Consider the following 15639-nt stretch of genomic DNA (forward strand, 5'->3'; position numbering starts at 1 on the left):
AAGTCGTAGCTGGTGTAGTAGTTGTGGTTGTTGTGGAAGTCTTTGTTGTGTCTGGCGTTGTTGTCGTAATGGTTGTTGTCTTAATAGGACTCGAAAGACTGTAGCTAGAACTACTCGAAGTACTGTCACCTAAAAATATGGTTGATAATTGTCCTTATAGATGTCTCAATGCAAAATAGAAGCATACAATATCTCTAGTCGTAACTGGGGATTATATGATGACCAATTAGTGATTTGGAAATTTATAATGTTTCTTCGGTAACAGACTTTGTTATGATTCAGGGAAATGTGTTGCGTTTAATAGTTCTTATTCCCTGACAAATGATATCCCTCCAATTCCTTATAATATTTTGTTTATTTTTACACTTCTTAACACCGATCATCCTTTTTTTAAAATGTCTTTAAACATATACTACAGCCGTAAATATCAGTTTTCTTTTATCATTTTATCATCTTCGTATAAATTAATTTTGTCCTTACCCTTAGAAAATATAGACATGACCCTAATTTTTTATCATTAAAGCCAAATCTTAGTATTTCATCTCTAATGACTTGGTAAGAAACTTATGTGTTATTGCCTAAGGTCAGATAATCTACTGTGAGTTAGTCAAAAGTTTAGTACTTATCATTAATTCTCTTATCTTAGCAGGGGAACTGTTTACCCATAAATCTTTATTTCATCTTTTAGAACTTAACCATATATTGTTTGGATTTTAGTGTTAAATAGATATATACATTTAACACTATATTAAATTATTATTACAGATATGGTTTTTAGAACTAAGTCTTTTCCGCCAGTACCATGATTCCGTATATCTCCTCTTCCAACATACATATGGAATAAAAAAAAAAGTTTCATTATTTCAAAATGGAGCAATAAATTTTAAATGGAAATTCATACTTACTTGGGCTACTGAAACTGTAATCTGAACTTGAATAACCCTGACTAGGTACGTTTGTTATTGTTGTAGTTGTAGGCATGATTGTAGTGGTTGTTGGAGTCATTGTCGATGTTGTAGTTGTGGTTGGAGTCGTTGTTGATGATGTCGCAGGAGTGGTCGATGTGGTCGATGTAGTCGTTGTTGTTGAAGTTGTAGTTGGGGTTGGAGTTGTTGTTGTCGTAGAGGTTGTGGTTGGAGTTGGAGTTGACGTTGAAGTTGTGGTTGGCGTTGTTGTTGATGTAGTGGTTGTAGTTGGAGTCGTTGTTGACGATGACGTGGTAGGCGTGGTTGATGTGGTCGACGTAGTCGTTGTTGATGAAGTTGTAGTCGTGGTCGTTGAAGTTGTGGTTGGCGTTGTTGTTGATGTAGTAGTTGTAGTTGGAGTAGTTGTTGTGGAAGTTGAAGTCGTAGCTGGTGTAGTAGTTGTGGTTGTTGTGGAAGTCTTTGTTGTGTCTGGCGTTGTTGTCGTAATGGTTGTTGTCTTAATAGGACTCGAAAGACTGTAGCTAGAACTACTCGAAGTACTGTCACCTAAAAATATGGTTGATAATTGTCCTTATAGATGTGTCAATGCGAAATAGAAGCATACAATATCTCTAGTCGTAACTGGGGATTATATGATGACCAATTAGTGATTTGGAAATTTGTAATGTTTCGTCGGTAATTAAACTTGATTCAGGGGGATGTGTTGGGTTCAATAGTTCTTATTTTCTGAGAAATTATATCCCTCAAAATCCTTATAATATTTTATTTATTTTTACATGTCATCTTAATGGCGACCATCATTCTTTTTAAATGTCTCTAAATATATACTACACCCACAAATATTAGTAGTTTTTTATTATTCTATCAGCTTTGTTAAGAATTAGTTTTGTCCTTACCCTTAGAAAATATAGACATGACCCTAATCTTTTATCATTAAAGGTAAATCTTAGTAATTCATCTCAAATGACTATGTAAAAACTTGTTCGCTGATGCATAAGGTCATATAATCCACTGGGAGTTAGTCAAAAGTTTAGTAATTATCATTAATCCTCATAGCTTAGCAGGGGGATTGTAGACCTGTAAATCTTTATTCAATCTTTCAGAACTTACCCATATGGTATATTTATTTCAATGATAAATAAATATACTGTATACTTTTAACATTAGATTAAATTCTTATTACAAATATGGTTTTAAGATATTGGTCCTTACCTTCAGTAATATGATTCAGTATATTTTCTCTTCCAACATACGTATGGAATAAAGAAAGAAAGAATGTGATATTCTTTAAAAATGGAGCAATAAATGTTAAATAGAAATTCATACTTACTTGGGCTACTGAAACTGTAGTCTGAACTTGAATGACCCTGACTAGGTACATTTGTTATTGTTGTAGTTATAGGCGTGGTTGTAGTGGTCGTTGGAGTCGTTGTCGATGTTGTAGTTGTGGTTGGAGTCGTTGTTGACGATGGCGTGGTAGGCGTGGTTGATGTGGTCGACGTAGTCATTGTTGATGAAGTTGTAGTCGTGGTTGGAGTTGTTGTTGACGTAGTGGTTGTGGTTGGAGTAGTTGTCGTTGACGTTGAAGTTGTGGTTGGCGTTGTTGTTGATGTAGTAGTTGTAGTTGGAGTCGTTGTTGTTGATGTTGTGGTAGGAGTAGTTGATGTGGTCGATGTAGTCGTTGTTGTTGAAGTTGTAGTCGTGGTTGGAGTTGTTGTTGATGTAGATGTTGTGGTTGAAGTAGTTGTCGTTGAGGTTGTAGTTGTCGTTGGCGTTGTTGTTGATGTAGTAGTTGTAGTTGGAGTAGTTGTTGTGGAAGTTGAAGTCGTAGCTGGTGTAGTAGTTGTGGTTGTTGTGGAAGTCTTTGTTGTGTCTGGCGTTGTTGTCGTAATGGTTGTTGTCTCAATAGGACTCGAAAGACTGTAGCTAGAACTACTCGAAGTACTGTCACCTAAAAATATGGTTGATAATTGTCCTTATAGATGTCTCAATGCAAAATAGAAGCATACAATATCTCTAGTCGTAACTGGGGATTATATGATGACCAATTAGTGATTTGGAAATTTGTAATGTTTCGTCGGTAATTAAACTTGATTCAGGGGGATGTGTTGGGTTCAATAGTTCTTATTTTCTGAGAAATTATATCACTCAAAATCCTAATAATATTTTATTTATTTTTACATGTCATCTTAATGGCGACCATCATTCTTTTTAAATGTCTCTAAATTTATACTACACCCGCAAATATTAGTAGTTTTTATTATTCTATCAGCTTTGTTAAGAATTAGTTTTGTCCTTACCCTTAGAAAAAACAGACATGACCCTTATCTTTTATCATTAAAGGTAAATCTTAGTAATTCATCTCAAACGACTATGTAAAAACTTGTTTGCTGATACATAAGGTCATATAATCCACTGGGAGTTAGTCAAAAGTTTAGTCATTATCATTAATCCTCATAGCTTAGTAGGGGGATTGTAGACTTGTAAATCTTTATTTAATCTTTCAGAACTTACCCATATGGTATATTTATTTCAATGATAAATAAATATACTGTACACTTTTAACATTAGATTAAATTCTTATTACAAATATGGTTTTAAGATAATAGTCCTTACCTTCAGTACTATGATTCAGTATATTTTCTCTTCCAACATACGTATGGAATAAAGAAAGAAAGAATGTGATATTCTTTAAAAATGGAGCAATAAATGTTAAATAGAAATTCATACTTACTTGGGCTACTGAAACTGTAGTCTGAACTTGAATGACCCTGGCTAGGTACATTTGTTATTGTTGTAGTTATAGGCGTGGTTGTAGTGGTCGTTGGAGTCGTTGTCGATGTTGTAGTTGTGGTTGGAGTCGTTGTTGACGATGACGTGGTAGGCGTGGTTGATGTGGTCGACGTAGTCGTTGTTGATGAAGTTGTAGTCGTGGTTGGAGTTGTTGTTGACGTAGTGGTTGTGGTTGGAGTAGTTGACGTTGAAGTTGTGGTTGGCGTTGTTGTTGATGTAGTAGTTGTAGTTGGAGTCGTTGTTGTTGATGTTGTGGTAGGAGTAGTTGATGTGGTCGATGTAGTCGTTGTTGTTGATGTTGTAGTCGTGGTCGGAGTTGTTGTTGATGTAGAGGTTGTGGTTGGAGTAGTTGTCGTTGAGGTTGTAGTTGTCGTTGGCGTTGTTGTTGATGTAGTAGTTGTAGTTGGAGTAGTTGTTGTGGAAGTTGAAGTCGTAGCTGGTGTAGTAGTTGTGGTTGTTGTGGAAGTCTTTGTTGTGTCTGGCGTTGTTGTCGTAATGGTTGTTGTCTCAATAGGACTCGAAAGACTGTAGCTAGAACTACTCGAAGTACTGTCACCTAAAAATATGGTTGATAATTGTCCTTATAGATGTCTCAATGCAAAATAGAAGCATACAATATCTCTAGTCGTAACTGGGGATTATATGATGACCAATTAGTGATTTGGAAATTTGTAATGTTTCGTCGGTAATTAAACTTGATTCAGGGGGATGTGTTGGGTTCAATAGTTCTCATTTTCTGAGAAATTATATCCCTCAAAATCCTTATAATATTTTATTTATTTTTACATGTCATCTTAATGGCGACCATCATTCTTTTTAAATGTCTCTAAATTTATACTACACCCGCAAATATTAGTAGTTTTTTATTATTCTATCAGCTTTGTTAAGAATTAGTTTTGTCCTTACCCTTAGAAAATATAGACATGACCTTAATCTTATATCATTAAAGGTAAATCTTAGTAATTCATCTCAAACGACTATGTCAAAACTTGTTTGCTGATGCATAAGGTCATATAATCCACTGGGAGTTAGTCAAAAGTTTAGTAATTATCATTAATCCTCATAGCTTAGCAGGGGGATTGTAGACCTGTAAATCTTTATTTAATCTTTCAGAACTTACCCATATGGTATATTTATTTCAATGATAAATAAATATACTGTATACTTTTAACATTAGATTAAATTCTTATTACAAATATGGTTTTAATATATTAGTCCTTACCTTCAGTACTATGATTCAGTATATTTTCTCTTCCAACATACGTATGGAATAAAGAAAGAAAGAATGTGATATTCTTTAAAAATGGAGCAATAAATGTTAAATAGAAATTCATACTTACTTGGGCTACTGAAACTGTAGTCTGAACTTGAATGACCTTGACTAAGTACATTTGTTATTGTTGTAGTTATAGGCGTGGTTGTAGTGGTCGTTGGAGTCGTTGTCAATGTTGTAGTTGTGGTTGGAGTCGTTGTTGACGATGACGTGGTAGGCGTGGTTGATGTGGTCGACGTAGTCGTTGTTGATGAAGTTGTAGTCGTAGTTGGAGTTGTTGTTGACGTAGTGGTTGTGGTTGGAGTAGTTGTCGTTGACGTTGAAGTTGTGGTTGGAGTAGTTGTTGATGTAGTAGTTGTAGTTGGAGTAGTTGTTGTGGAAGTTGAAGTCGTAGCTGGTGTAGTAGTTGTGGTTGTTGTGGAAGTCTTTGTTGTGTCTGGCGTTGTTGTTGTAATGGTTGTTGTCTCAATAGGACTCGAAAGACTGTAGCTAGAACTACTCGAAGTACTGTCACCTAAAAATATGGTTGATAATTGTCCTTATAGATGTCTCAATGCAAAATAGAAGCATACAATATCTCTAGTCGTAACTGGGGATTATATGATGACCAATTAGTGATTTGGAAATTTGTAATGTTTCGTCGGTAATTACACTTGATTCAGGGGGATGTGTTGGGTTCAATCGTTCTTATTTTCTGAGAAATTATATCCCTCAAAATCCTTATAATATTATATTTATTTTTACATGTCATCTTAATGGCGACCATCATTCTTTTTAAATGTCTCTAAATATATACTACACCCGCAAATATTAGTAGTTTTTTATTATTCTATCAGCTTTGTTAAGAATTAGTTTTGTCCTTACCCTTAGAAAATATAGACATGACCCTAATCTTTTATCATTAAAGGTAAATCTTAGTAATTCATCTCAAACGACTATGTCAAAACTTGTTTGCTGATGCATAAGGTCATATAATCCACTGGGAGTTAGTCAAAAGTTTAGTAATTATCATTAATCCTCATAGCTTAGCAGGGGGATTTTAGACCTGTAAATCTTTATTTAATCTTTCAGAACTTACCCATATGGTATATTTATTTCAATGATAAATAAATATACTGTATACTTTTAACATTAGATTAAATTCTTATTACAAATATGGTTTTAAGATATTAGTCCTTACCTTCAGTACTATGATTCAGTATATTTTCTCTTCCAACATACGTATGGAATAAAGAAAGAAAGAATGTGATATTCTTTAAAAATGGAGCAATAAATGTTAAATAGAAATTCATACTTACTTGGGCTACTGAAACTGTAGTCTGAACTTGAATGACCCTGACTAGGTACATTTGTTATTGTTGTAGTTATAGGCGGGGTTGTAGTGGTCGTTGGAGTCGTTGTCGATGTTGTAGTTGTGGGTGGAGTCGTTGTTGACGATGACGTGGTAGGCGTGGTTGATGTGGTCGAAGTAGTCGTTGTTGATGAAGTTGTAGTCGTGGTTGGAGTTGTTGTTGACGTAGTGGTTGTGGTTGGAGTAGTTGTCGTTGACGTTGAAGTTGTGGTTGGAGTAGTTGTCGTTGACGTTGAAGTTGTGGTTGGCGTTGTTGTTGATGTAGTAGTTGTAGTTGGAGTAGTTGTTGTGGAAGTTGAAGTCGTAGCTGGTGTAGTAGTTGTGGTTGTTGTGGAAGTCTTTGTTGTGTCTGGCGTTGTTGTCGTAATGGTTGTTGTCTCAATAGGACTCGAAAGACTGTAGCTAGAACTACTCGAAGTACTGTCACCTAAAAATATGGTTGATAATTGTCCTTATAGATGTCTCAATGCAAAATAGAAGCATACAATATCTCTAGTCGTAACTGGGGATTATATGATGACCAATTAGTGATTTGGAAATTTGTAATGTTTCGTCGGTAATTACACTTGATTCAGGGGGATGTGTTGGGTTCAATAGTTCTTATTTTCTGAAAAATTATATCCCTCAAAATCCTTATATTTTATTTATTTTTACATGTCATCTTAATGGTGACCATCATTCTTTTTAAATGTCTCTAAATATATACTACACCCGCAAATATTAGTAGTTTTTTATTATTCTATCAGCTTTGTTAAGAATTAGTTTTGTCCTTACCCTTAGAAAATATAGACATGACCCTAATCTTTTATCATTAAAGGTAAATCTTAGTAATTCATCTCTAATGACTTGGTAAAAACTTGTTTGCTGATGCATAAGGTCATATAATCCACTGGGAGTTAGTCAAAAGTTTAGTATTTATCATTAATCCTCATAGCTTAGCAGGGGGATTGTAGACCTGTAAATCTTTATTTAATCTTTCAGAACTTACCCATATGGTATATTTATTTCAATGATAAATAAATATACTGTATACTTTTAACATTAGATTAAATTCTTATTACAAATATGGTTTTAAGATATTAGTCCTTACCTTCAGTACTATGATTCAGTATATTTTCTCTTCCAACATACGTATGGCATAAAGAAAGAAAGAATGTGATATTCTTTAAAAATGGAGCAATAAATGTTAAATAGAAATTCATACTTACTTGGGCTACTGAAACTGTAGTCTGAACTTGAATGACCCTGACTAGGTACATTTGTTATTGTTGTAGTTATAGGCGTGGTTGTAGTGGTCGTTGGAGTCGTTGTCGATGTTGTAGTTGTGGTTGGAGTGGTTGTTGACGATGACGTGGTAGGCGTGGTTGATGTGATCGACGTAGTCGTTGTTGATGAAGTTGTAGTCGTGGTTGGAGTTGTTGTTGACGTAGTGGTTGTGGTTGGAGTAGTTGTCGTTGACGTTGAAGTTGTGGTTGGCGTTGTTGTTGATGTTGTAGTTGTAGTTGGAGTAGTTGTTGTGGAAGTTGAAGTCGTAGCTGGTGTAGTAGTTGTGGTTGTTGTGGAAGTCTTTGTTGTGTCTGGCGTTGTTGTCGTAATGGTTGTTGTCTCAATAGGACTCGAAAGACTGTAGCTAGAACTACTCGAAGTACTCTCACCTAAAAATATGGTTGATAATTGTCCTTATAGATGTCTCAATGCAAAATAGAAGCATACAATATCTCTAGTCGTAATTGGGATTATATGATGACCAATTAGTGATTTGGAAATTTATAATGTTTCTTCGGTAACACACTTTGTTATGATTCAGGGAAATGTGTTGCGTTTAATAGTTCCTATTCCCTGACAAATGATATCCCTCCAATTCCTTATAATATTTTGTTTATTTTTACACTTCTTAACACCGATCATCATTTTTTTCAAATGTCTTTAAACATATACTGCAGCCGTAAATATCAGTTTTCTTTTATCATTTTATCATCTTTGTATAAATTATTTTTGTCCTTACCCTTAGAAAATATAGATATGACCCTAATTTTTTATCATTAAAGGTAAATCTTAATATTTCATCTCTAATGACTTGGTAAAAAACTTAAGTGTTATTGCCTAAGGTCAGTTAATCTACTGTGAGTTAGTCGAAAGTTTAGTACTTATCATTAATTCTCTTATCTTAGCAGGGGAACTGTTTACCCATAAATTTTTATTTCATCTTTTAGAACTTAACCATATTTTGTTTGGATTTTAGTGTTAAATAGATATATACATTTAACATTAGATTAAATTATTATTACAGATATGGTTTTTAGAACTAAGTCTTTTCCGCCAGTACCATGATTCCTTATATCTCCTCTTCCAACATACATATGGAATAAAAAAAAAGTTTCATTATTTTAAAATGGAGCAATAAATTTTAAATGGAAATTCATACTTACTTGGGCTACTGAAACTATAATCTGAACTTGAAACACCCTGACTAGGTACGTTTGTTATTGTTGTAGTTGTAGGCATGATTGTAGTGGTTGTTGGAGTCATTGTCGATGTTTTAGTTGTGGTTGGAGTCGTTGTTGATGATGTTGTCGCAGGAGTGGTCGATGTGGTCGATGTAGTCGTTGTTGTTGAAGATGTAGTTGGGGTTGGAGTTGTTGTTGTCGTAGAGGTTGTGGTTGGAGTAGTTGTCGTTGACGTTGAAGTTGTGGTTGGCGTTGTTGTTGAGGTAGTGGTTGTAGTTGGAGTCGTTGTTGTTGATGTTGTGGCAGGAGTAGTTGATGTGGTCGATGTAGTCGTTGTTGTTGAAGTTGTAGTCGTGGTTGGAGTTGTTGTTGATGTAGAGGTTGTGGTTGGAGTAGTTGTCGTTGACGTTGTAGTTGTCGTTGGCGTTGTTGTTGATGTAGTAGTTGTAGTTGGAGTAGTTGTTGTGGAAGTTGAAGTCGTAGCTGGTGTAGTAGTTGTGGTTGTTGTGGAAGTCTTTGTTGTGTCTGGCGTTGTTGTCGTAATGGTTGTTGTTTTAATAGGACTTGAAAGACTGTAGCTAGAACTACTCGAAGTACTGTCACCTAAAAATATGGTTGATAATTGTCCTTATAGATATGTCAATGCAAAATAGAAGCATACAATATCTCTAGTCGTAACTGGGGATTATATGATGACCAATTAGTGATTTGGAAATTTGTAATGTTTCGTCGGTAATTAAACTTGATTCAGGGGGATGTGTTGGGTTCAATAGTTCTTATTTTCTGAGAAATTATATCCCTCAAAATCCTTATAATATTTTATTTATTTTTACATGTCATCTTAATGGCGACCATCATTCTTTTTAAATGTCTCTAAATATATACTACACCCGCAAATATTAGTAGTTTTTTATTATTCTATCAGCTTTGTTAAAAATTAGTTTTGTCCTTACCCTTAGAAAATATAGACAATGACCCTAATCTTTTATCATTAAAGGTAAATCTTAGTAATTCATCTCAAACGACTATGTCAAAACTTGTTTGCTGATGCATAAGGTCATATAATCCACTGGGAGTTAGTCAAAAGTTTAGTAATTATCATTAATCCTCATAGCTTAGCAGGGGGATTGTAGACCTGTAAATATTTATTTAATCTTTCAGAACTTACCCATATGGTATATTTATTTCAATGATAAATAAATATACTGTATACTTTTAACATTAGATTAAATTCTTATTACAAATATGGTTTTAAGATATTAGTCCTTACCTTCAGTACTATGATTCAGTATATTTTCTCTTCCAACATACGTATGGAATGAAGAAAGAAAGAATGTGATATTCTTTAAAAATGGAGCAATAAATGTTAAATAGAAATTCATACTTACTTGGGCTACTGAAACTGTAGTCTGAACTTGAATGACCCTGACTAGGTACATTTGTTATTGTTGTAGTTATAGGCGTGGTTGTAGTGGTCGTTGGAGTCGTTGTCGATGTTGTAGTTGTGGTTGGAGTCGTTGTTGACGATGACGTGGTAGGCGTGGTTGATGTGGTCGACGTAGTCGTTGTTGATGAAGTTGTAGTCGTGGTTGGAGTTGTTGTTGACGTAGTGGTTGTGGTTGGAGTAGTTGTCGTTGACGTTGAAGTTGTGGTTGGAGTAGTTGTCGTTGACGTTGAAATTGTGGTTGGCGTTGTTGTTGATGTAGTAGTTGTAGTTGGAGTAGTTGTTGTGGAAGTTGAAGTCGTAGTTGGTGTAGTAGTTGTGGTTGATGTGGTCGCCGTAGTCGTTGTTGATGAAGTTGTAGTCGTGGTTGGAGTTGTTGTTGACGTAGTGGTTGTGGTTGGAGTAGTTGTCGTTGACGTTGAAGTTGTGGTTGGAGTAGTTGTCGTTGACGTTGAAGTTGTGGTTGGCGTTGTTGTTGATGTAGTAGTTGTAGTTGGAGTAGTTGTTGTGGAAGTTGAAGTCGTAGCTGGTGTAGTAGTTGTGGTTGTTGTGGAAGTCTTTGTTGTGTCTGGCGTTGTTGTCGTAATGGTTGTTGTCTTAATAGGACTCGAAAGACTGTAGCTAGAACTACTCGAAGTACTGTCACCTAAAAATATGGTTGATAATTGTCCTTATAGATGTCTCAATGCAAAATAGAAGCATACAATATCTCTAGTCGTAACTGGGGATTATATGATGACCAATTAGTGATTTGGAAATTTGTAATGTTTCGTCGGTAATTAAACTTGATTCAGGGGGATGTGTTGGGTTCAATAGTTCTTATTTTCTGAGAAATTATATCCCTCAAAATCCTTATAATATTTTATTTATTTTTACATGTCATCTTAATGGCGACCATCATTCTTTTTAAATGTCTCTAAATATATACTACACCCACAAATATTAGTAGTTTTTTATTATTCTATCAGCTTTGTTAAGAATTAGTTTTGTCCTTACCCTTAGAAAATATAGACATGACCCTAATCTTTTATCATTAAAGGTAAATCTTAGTAATTCATCTCAAACGACTATGTAAAAACTTGTTTGCTGATGCATAAGGTCAATATAATCCACTGGGAGTTAGTCAAAAGTTTAGTAATCATCATTAATCCTCATAGCTTAGCAGGGGGATTGTAGACCTGTAAATCTTTATCTAATCTTTCAGAACTTACCCATATGGTATATTTATTTCAATGATAAATAAATATACTGTATACTTTTAACATTAGATTAAATTCTTATTACAAATATGGTTTTAAGATATTAGTCCTTACCTTCAGTACTATGATTCAGTATATTTTCTCTTCCAACATACGTATGGAATAAAGAAAGAAAGAATGTGATATTCTTTAAAAATGGAGCAATAAATGTTAAATAGAAATTCATACTTACTTGGGCTACTGAAACTGTAGTCTGAACTTGAATGACCCTGACTAGGTACATTTGTTATTGTTGTAGTTATAGGCGTGGTTGTAGTGGTCGTTGGAGTCGTTGTCGATGTTGTAGTTGTGGTTGGAGTGGTTGTTGACGATGACGTGGTAGGCGTGGTTGATGTGGTCGACGTAGTCGTTGTTGATGAAGTTGTAGTCGTGGTTGGAGTTGTTGTTGACGTAGTGATTGTGGTTGGAGTAGTTGTCGTTGACGTTGAAGTTGTGGTTGGAGTAGTTGTCGTTGACGTTGAAGTTGTGGTTGGCGTTGTTGTTGATGTAGTAGTTGTAGTTGGAGTAGTTGTTGTGGAAGTTGAAGTCGTAGCTGGTGTAGTAGTTGTGGTTGTTGTGGAAGTCTTTGTTGTGTCTGGCGTTGTTGTCGTAATGGTTGTTGTCTCAATAGGACTCGAAAGACTGTAGCTAGAACTACTCGAAGTACTGTCACCTAAAAATATGGTTGATAATTGTCCTTATAGATGTCTCAATGCAAAATAGAAGCATACAATATCTCTAGTCGTAACTGGGATTATATGATGACCAATTAGTGATTTGGAAATTTGTAATGTTTCGTCGGTAATTACACTTGATTCAGGGGGATGTGTTGGGTTAAATAGTTCTTATTTTCTGAGAAATTATATCCTTCAAAATCCTTATAATATTTTATTTATTTTTACATGTCATCTTAATGGCGACCATCATTCTTTTTAAATGTCTCTAAATATATACTACACCCGCAAATATTAGTAGTTTTTTTTTTATTCTATCAGCTTTGTTAAGAATTAGTTTTGTCCTTACCCTTAGAAAATATAGACATGACCCTAATCTTTTATCATTAAAGGTAAATCTTAGTAATTCATCTCAAACGACTATGTAAATACTTGTTTGCTGATGCATACGGTCATATAATCCAATGGGAGTTAGTTAAAAGTTTAGTGTTTTGATTTCAATGTTTAATAAGTATATACATTTAACATTAGATTAAATTATTATTACAGATATGGTTTTTAGAACTTAGTCCTTTCTGCCAGTACCATGGTTTAGAGTAAATTCTCTTCCAACATACGTATAGAATAATGTAAAGAAAGAAGCCGACATTATTTAGAATTGGAGAAAGCAATAAATACAAAAGGAAAATTTATACTCACTTGGGCTACTGAAACTGTAGTGGGAACTTGAACTGCCCTGTCTTGGTGCACTCGTTGTTGTTGTTGTGGTTGTAGGGGTGGTTGTAGTAGTTGTTGAAGTAGTTGTCGTGGTTGGAGTGGTTGATGTGGTTGTGGTTGGAGTGGTTGACGTGGTCGACGTGGTTGTGGTTGGAGTGGTTGTTGTCAATGTTGTAGTTGTGGTTGGAGTTGTTGTTGACGTAGTAGTTGTGGTTGGAGTAGTTGTTGTGGACGTTGAAGTTGTAGTTGGAGTTGTTGTTGATGAAGTAGTTGTGGTTGGAGTAGTTGTTGTGGATGTTGAAGTTGTAGTTGGAGTTGTTGTTGATGAAGTAGTTGTGGCTGGACTAGTTGTCGTTGACGTTGAAGTTGTTGTTGACGTAGTAGTTGTGGTTGGGGTAGTTGTTGTGGACGTTGAAGTTGTAGTTGGAGTTGATGTTGTAGTACTTGTTGTTGGAGTGGTTGTTGTGTCAATAGGACTTGACAGACTGTAGCTAGAACTACTTGAAATACTGTCACCTGAAAATATGATTGATAATTTTTCTTAGAGATATATAAAGGCATGTAGAACTATGCAGTACTTTTAGTTATAAATGATGATTATATGAGTCTTGAACACCTGGCAACTTAGAAATCTAAAACCTTTCAATAAAAGTAGACGTAATCTCAAGATTCAGAACTTTTTTAATCTTTTAAGTAATAAAAATATTGCCTCAGCCTTCTTTTTTTAGTATTATACTTTTTTTCATTTGCCTTTGACTCAATGCGACCTGTTGCCTTTAATTGCCCTTATTACTTGACAAATCGGATCCTCAAAATCTTTGTACTTTCTTGACCTTGACATTTCTTCTTAATACCAACCATTCTTTTAAAATGTCTCTCCACATACCCTATAACAATAAACATTATTAATTTTTTATCATTCTATTGGTTATGTTGAGTATCATGTTCATCCTAACCTTTGGGATGTATAGACAAGATCATAATTGTTAAAATTAGAGTTAGATCTTAGTTTTTAATTTCTTACCGGTTTGTATGAAAAATTTCTAGTTACATGGTATCAAATAATCTACTGATAGTTAGTAGAATTTTAGTACTAATCATTAATCAATTTATTTTAGCAGGAGGCTTTGCATCACTTTACTCTTAAGAACTTAACTATATAGTATTTTAATTTCAATGATAAATCAGTTTATACTTTTAACATTTGATTAAATTCTAATTGCAGATATGATTTTTCAGAACTTAGTCCTTTCTTCTAGTATATTCTTATTTCCAACAAAAAATGTGAAATAAAGAAGACAAAGAAGCTGACTTTATTTAAAAATGAATGAAAATGGAAAATTCATACTTACTTAAGCTACTAAAACTGTAGCTAGAACTTGAACTACTATGGCTAGGTGTGGTCGTTGTAGTTGTAGTTGTAGTTGTAGGGGTGGTTGTACTTGTTGTTGAAGTAGTTGTTGTTGTTGGAGTGGTTGACGTGGTTGATGTAGTCGTGGTTGGAGTTGTTGATGTAGAAGTTGTAGTTGTGGTCGGAGTGGTTGATGTGGAAGTTGTAGTTGTAGTCGGAGTGGTTGATGTGGAAGTTGTAGTTGTGGTTGGAGAGGTTGTTGTAGAAGTTGTAGTTGTGGTTGGAGTTGTTGTTGACGATGTAGTTGTGGTTGGAGTAGTTGTCGTTGATGTAGAAGTTGTGGTTGGAGTTGTTGTTGATGTAGAAGTTGTGGTTGGAGTAGTTGTTGTTGTTGAAGTTGTAGTTGAAGTTGTTGTTGATGTTGTAGTTGGAGTAGTTGTAGTTGATGTTGAAGTTGTGGTTGGAGTTGTTGTTGATGTTGTAGTTGGAGTAGTTGTAGTTGATGTTGAAGTTGTGGTTGGAGTTGTTGTCGTAGTGGTTGTGGTTGGAGTGGTTGTTGTCTCAGTAGGACTTGACAGACTGTAGCTAGAACTACTTGAAACACTCTCACCTGAAAATATAGGTAAAAGTTTCTTTTTTTTTATAAATATATAACCATAAAATAGTGCAATTACAATTGAAGATGACATGAGTCTCACTTTCACATAATTATGATACAGAAATTCTCTCCTGACTATATAACAATGAAAAAATATATAAAATTTAATCAAGATTAGAATTTTTCTTAGTCTCAAGATTCAGGAATTCTTAGTTTTCTCAAGATTTTCAAGTAATACAGATATTCTCTCACTTTTCTTTTTCCGTGAATCATTTTTTTTTTGTTTCATTGGCCTTTAATTCTGGGAAACCCATTGCCTTTATTTGCTCTAGTTGCCAGACAAATGATAAACCTCGAAATCCTTATAATATTTTCTATAACTTTACTTTTATTTTCAAAACAGATCCTCATTTTTTAAGAATATTAAAGTCCTTCATTATTATTACATAAGCTATATTAAGAATTATATTTTTCCTTACCCTTGGGAAATGTAAACCTGATTTGGAATCACTTTCTATTAAAGATATATCTTAGTATTTCAACTCTAATGGTTTTGTATATAAAAAAAAAATGTTTGTAGGGACATGAGGACACATAATCTACAGTAAACTAATTAAAAGATCAGTGTTTATCATTAATCATCTTATCTTAGCAGGGGAACTGTAGACCCATAAATTTTCCTCTCATCTCTAAGAATTCAACCATAAAGTATTTTGATTTCAATAATAAATCAATAACCACTTTTAAAATTAGATTAAGTTTTAGTTACAAAAATTATTTTTAGATCTTAGTCCATTCTTCCAATACTGCGATTCAGTATATCTTCA

The 15639-nt window shown here is 34.3% G+C and overlaps 3 protein-coding genes across 3 annotated transcripts in view; all 3 read right to left on the reverse strand.

Annotated features, from left to right (window-relative positions):
- LOC137629816 (uncharacterized) overlaps positions 1-2040 on the reverse strand; it is an 11594-nt gene extending 9554 nt beyond the window's left edge. Inside the window, exons 1-3 of the mRNA XM_068361464.1 lie at positions 2037-2040; positions 955-1422; positions 1-129 (exon numbers count right to left, since the gene is read on the reverse strand). The exon at positions 1-129 is cut by the window's left edge and continues 318 nt beyond it. Coding sequence (XP_068217565.1) covers positions 1-129; positions 955-1422; positions 2037-2040 — 601 coding nt within the window. The remainder of the gene's footprint in view (positions 130-954; positions 1423-2036) is intronic.
- A 6842-nt stretch (positions 2041-8882) lies between these two features.
- Positions 8883-11449, reverse strand: LOC137629817 (uncharacterized). Its single transcript, XM_068361466.1, has 3 exons — positions 11446-11449; positions 10175-10880; positions 8883-9315 (listed from the first exon to the last, which is right to left on the reverse strand). The coding sequence occupies exons 1-3, from the start codon at positions 11447-11449 to the stop codon at positions 8883-8885; spliced, it is 1143 nt and encodes a 380-aa protein (XP_068217567.1).
- Positions 11450-11706: 257 nt separating this feature from the next.
- LOC137629818 (mucin-3B-like) overlaps positions 11707-15639 on the reverse strand; it is a 164553-nt gene continuing 160620 nt past the window's right edge. The window contains exons 89-91 of the mRNA XM_068361467.1: positions 14216-14784; positions 12846-13379; positions 11707-12095 (exon numbers count right to left, since the gene is read on the reverse strand). Of these exons, the coding sequence (XP_068217568.1) occupies positions 11707-12095; positions 12846-13379; positions 14216-14784 (1492 nt within the window). The remainder of the gene's footprint in view (positions 12096-12845; positions 13380-14215; positions 14785-15639) is intronic.

Source organism: Palaemon carinicauda, chromosome 37, assembly GCF_036898095.1.
Source record: "Palaemon carinicauda isolate YSFRI2023 chromosome 37, ASM3689809v2, whole genome shotgun sequence".
Classification (NCBI taxonomy): Eukaryota; Metazoa; Arthropoda; class Malacostraca; order Decapoda; family Palaemonidae; genus Palaemon; species Palaemon carinicauda.

Coding starts and splice junctions, on each gene's coding strand:
- LOC137629817 (XM_068361466.1), bottom strand. Junction 9,316..10,174: donor AGTTTCAGTAGCCCAAGTAA/GTATGAATTTCT, acceptor CAACAACGCCAG/ACACAACAAAGACTTCCACA.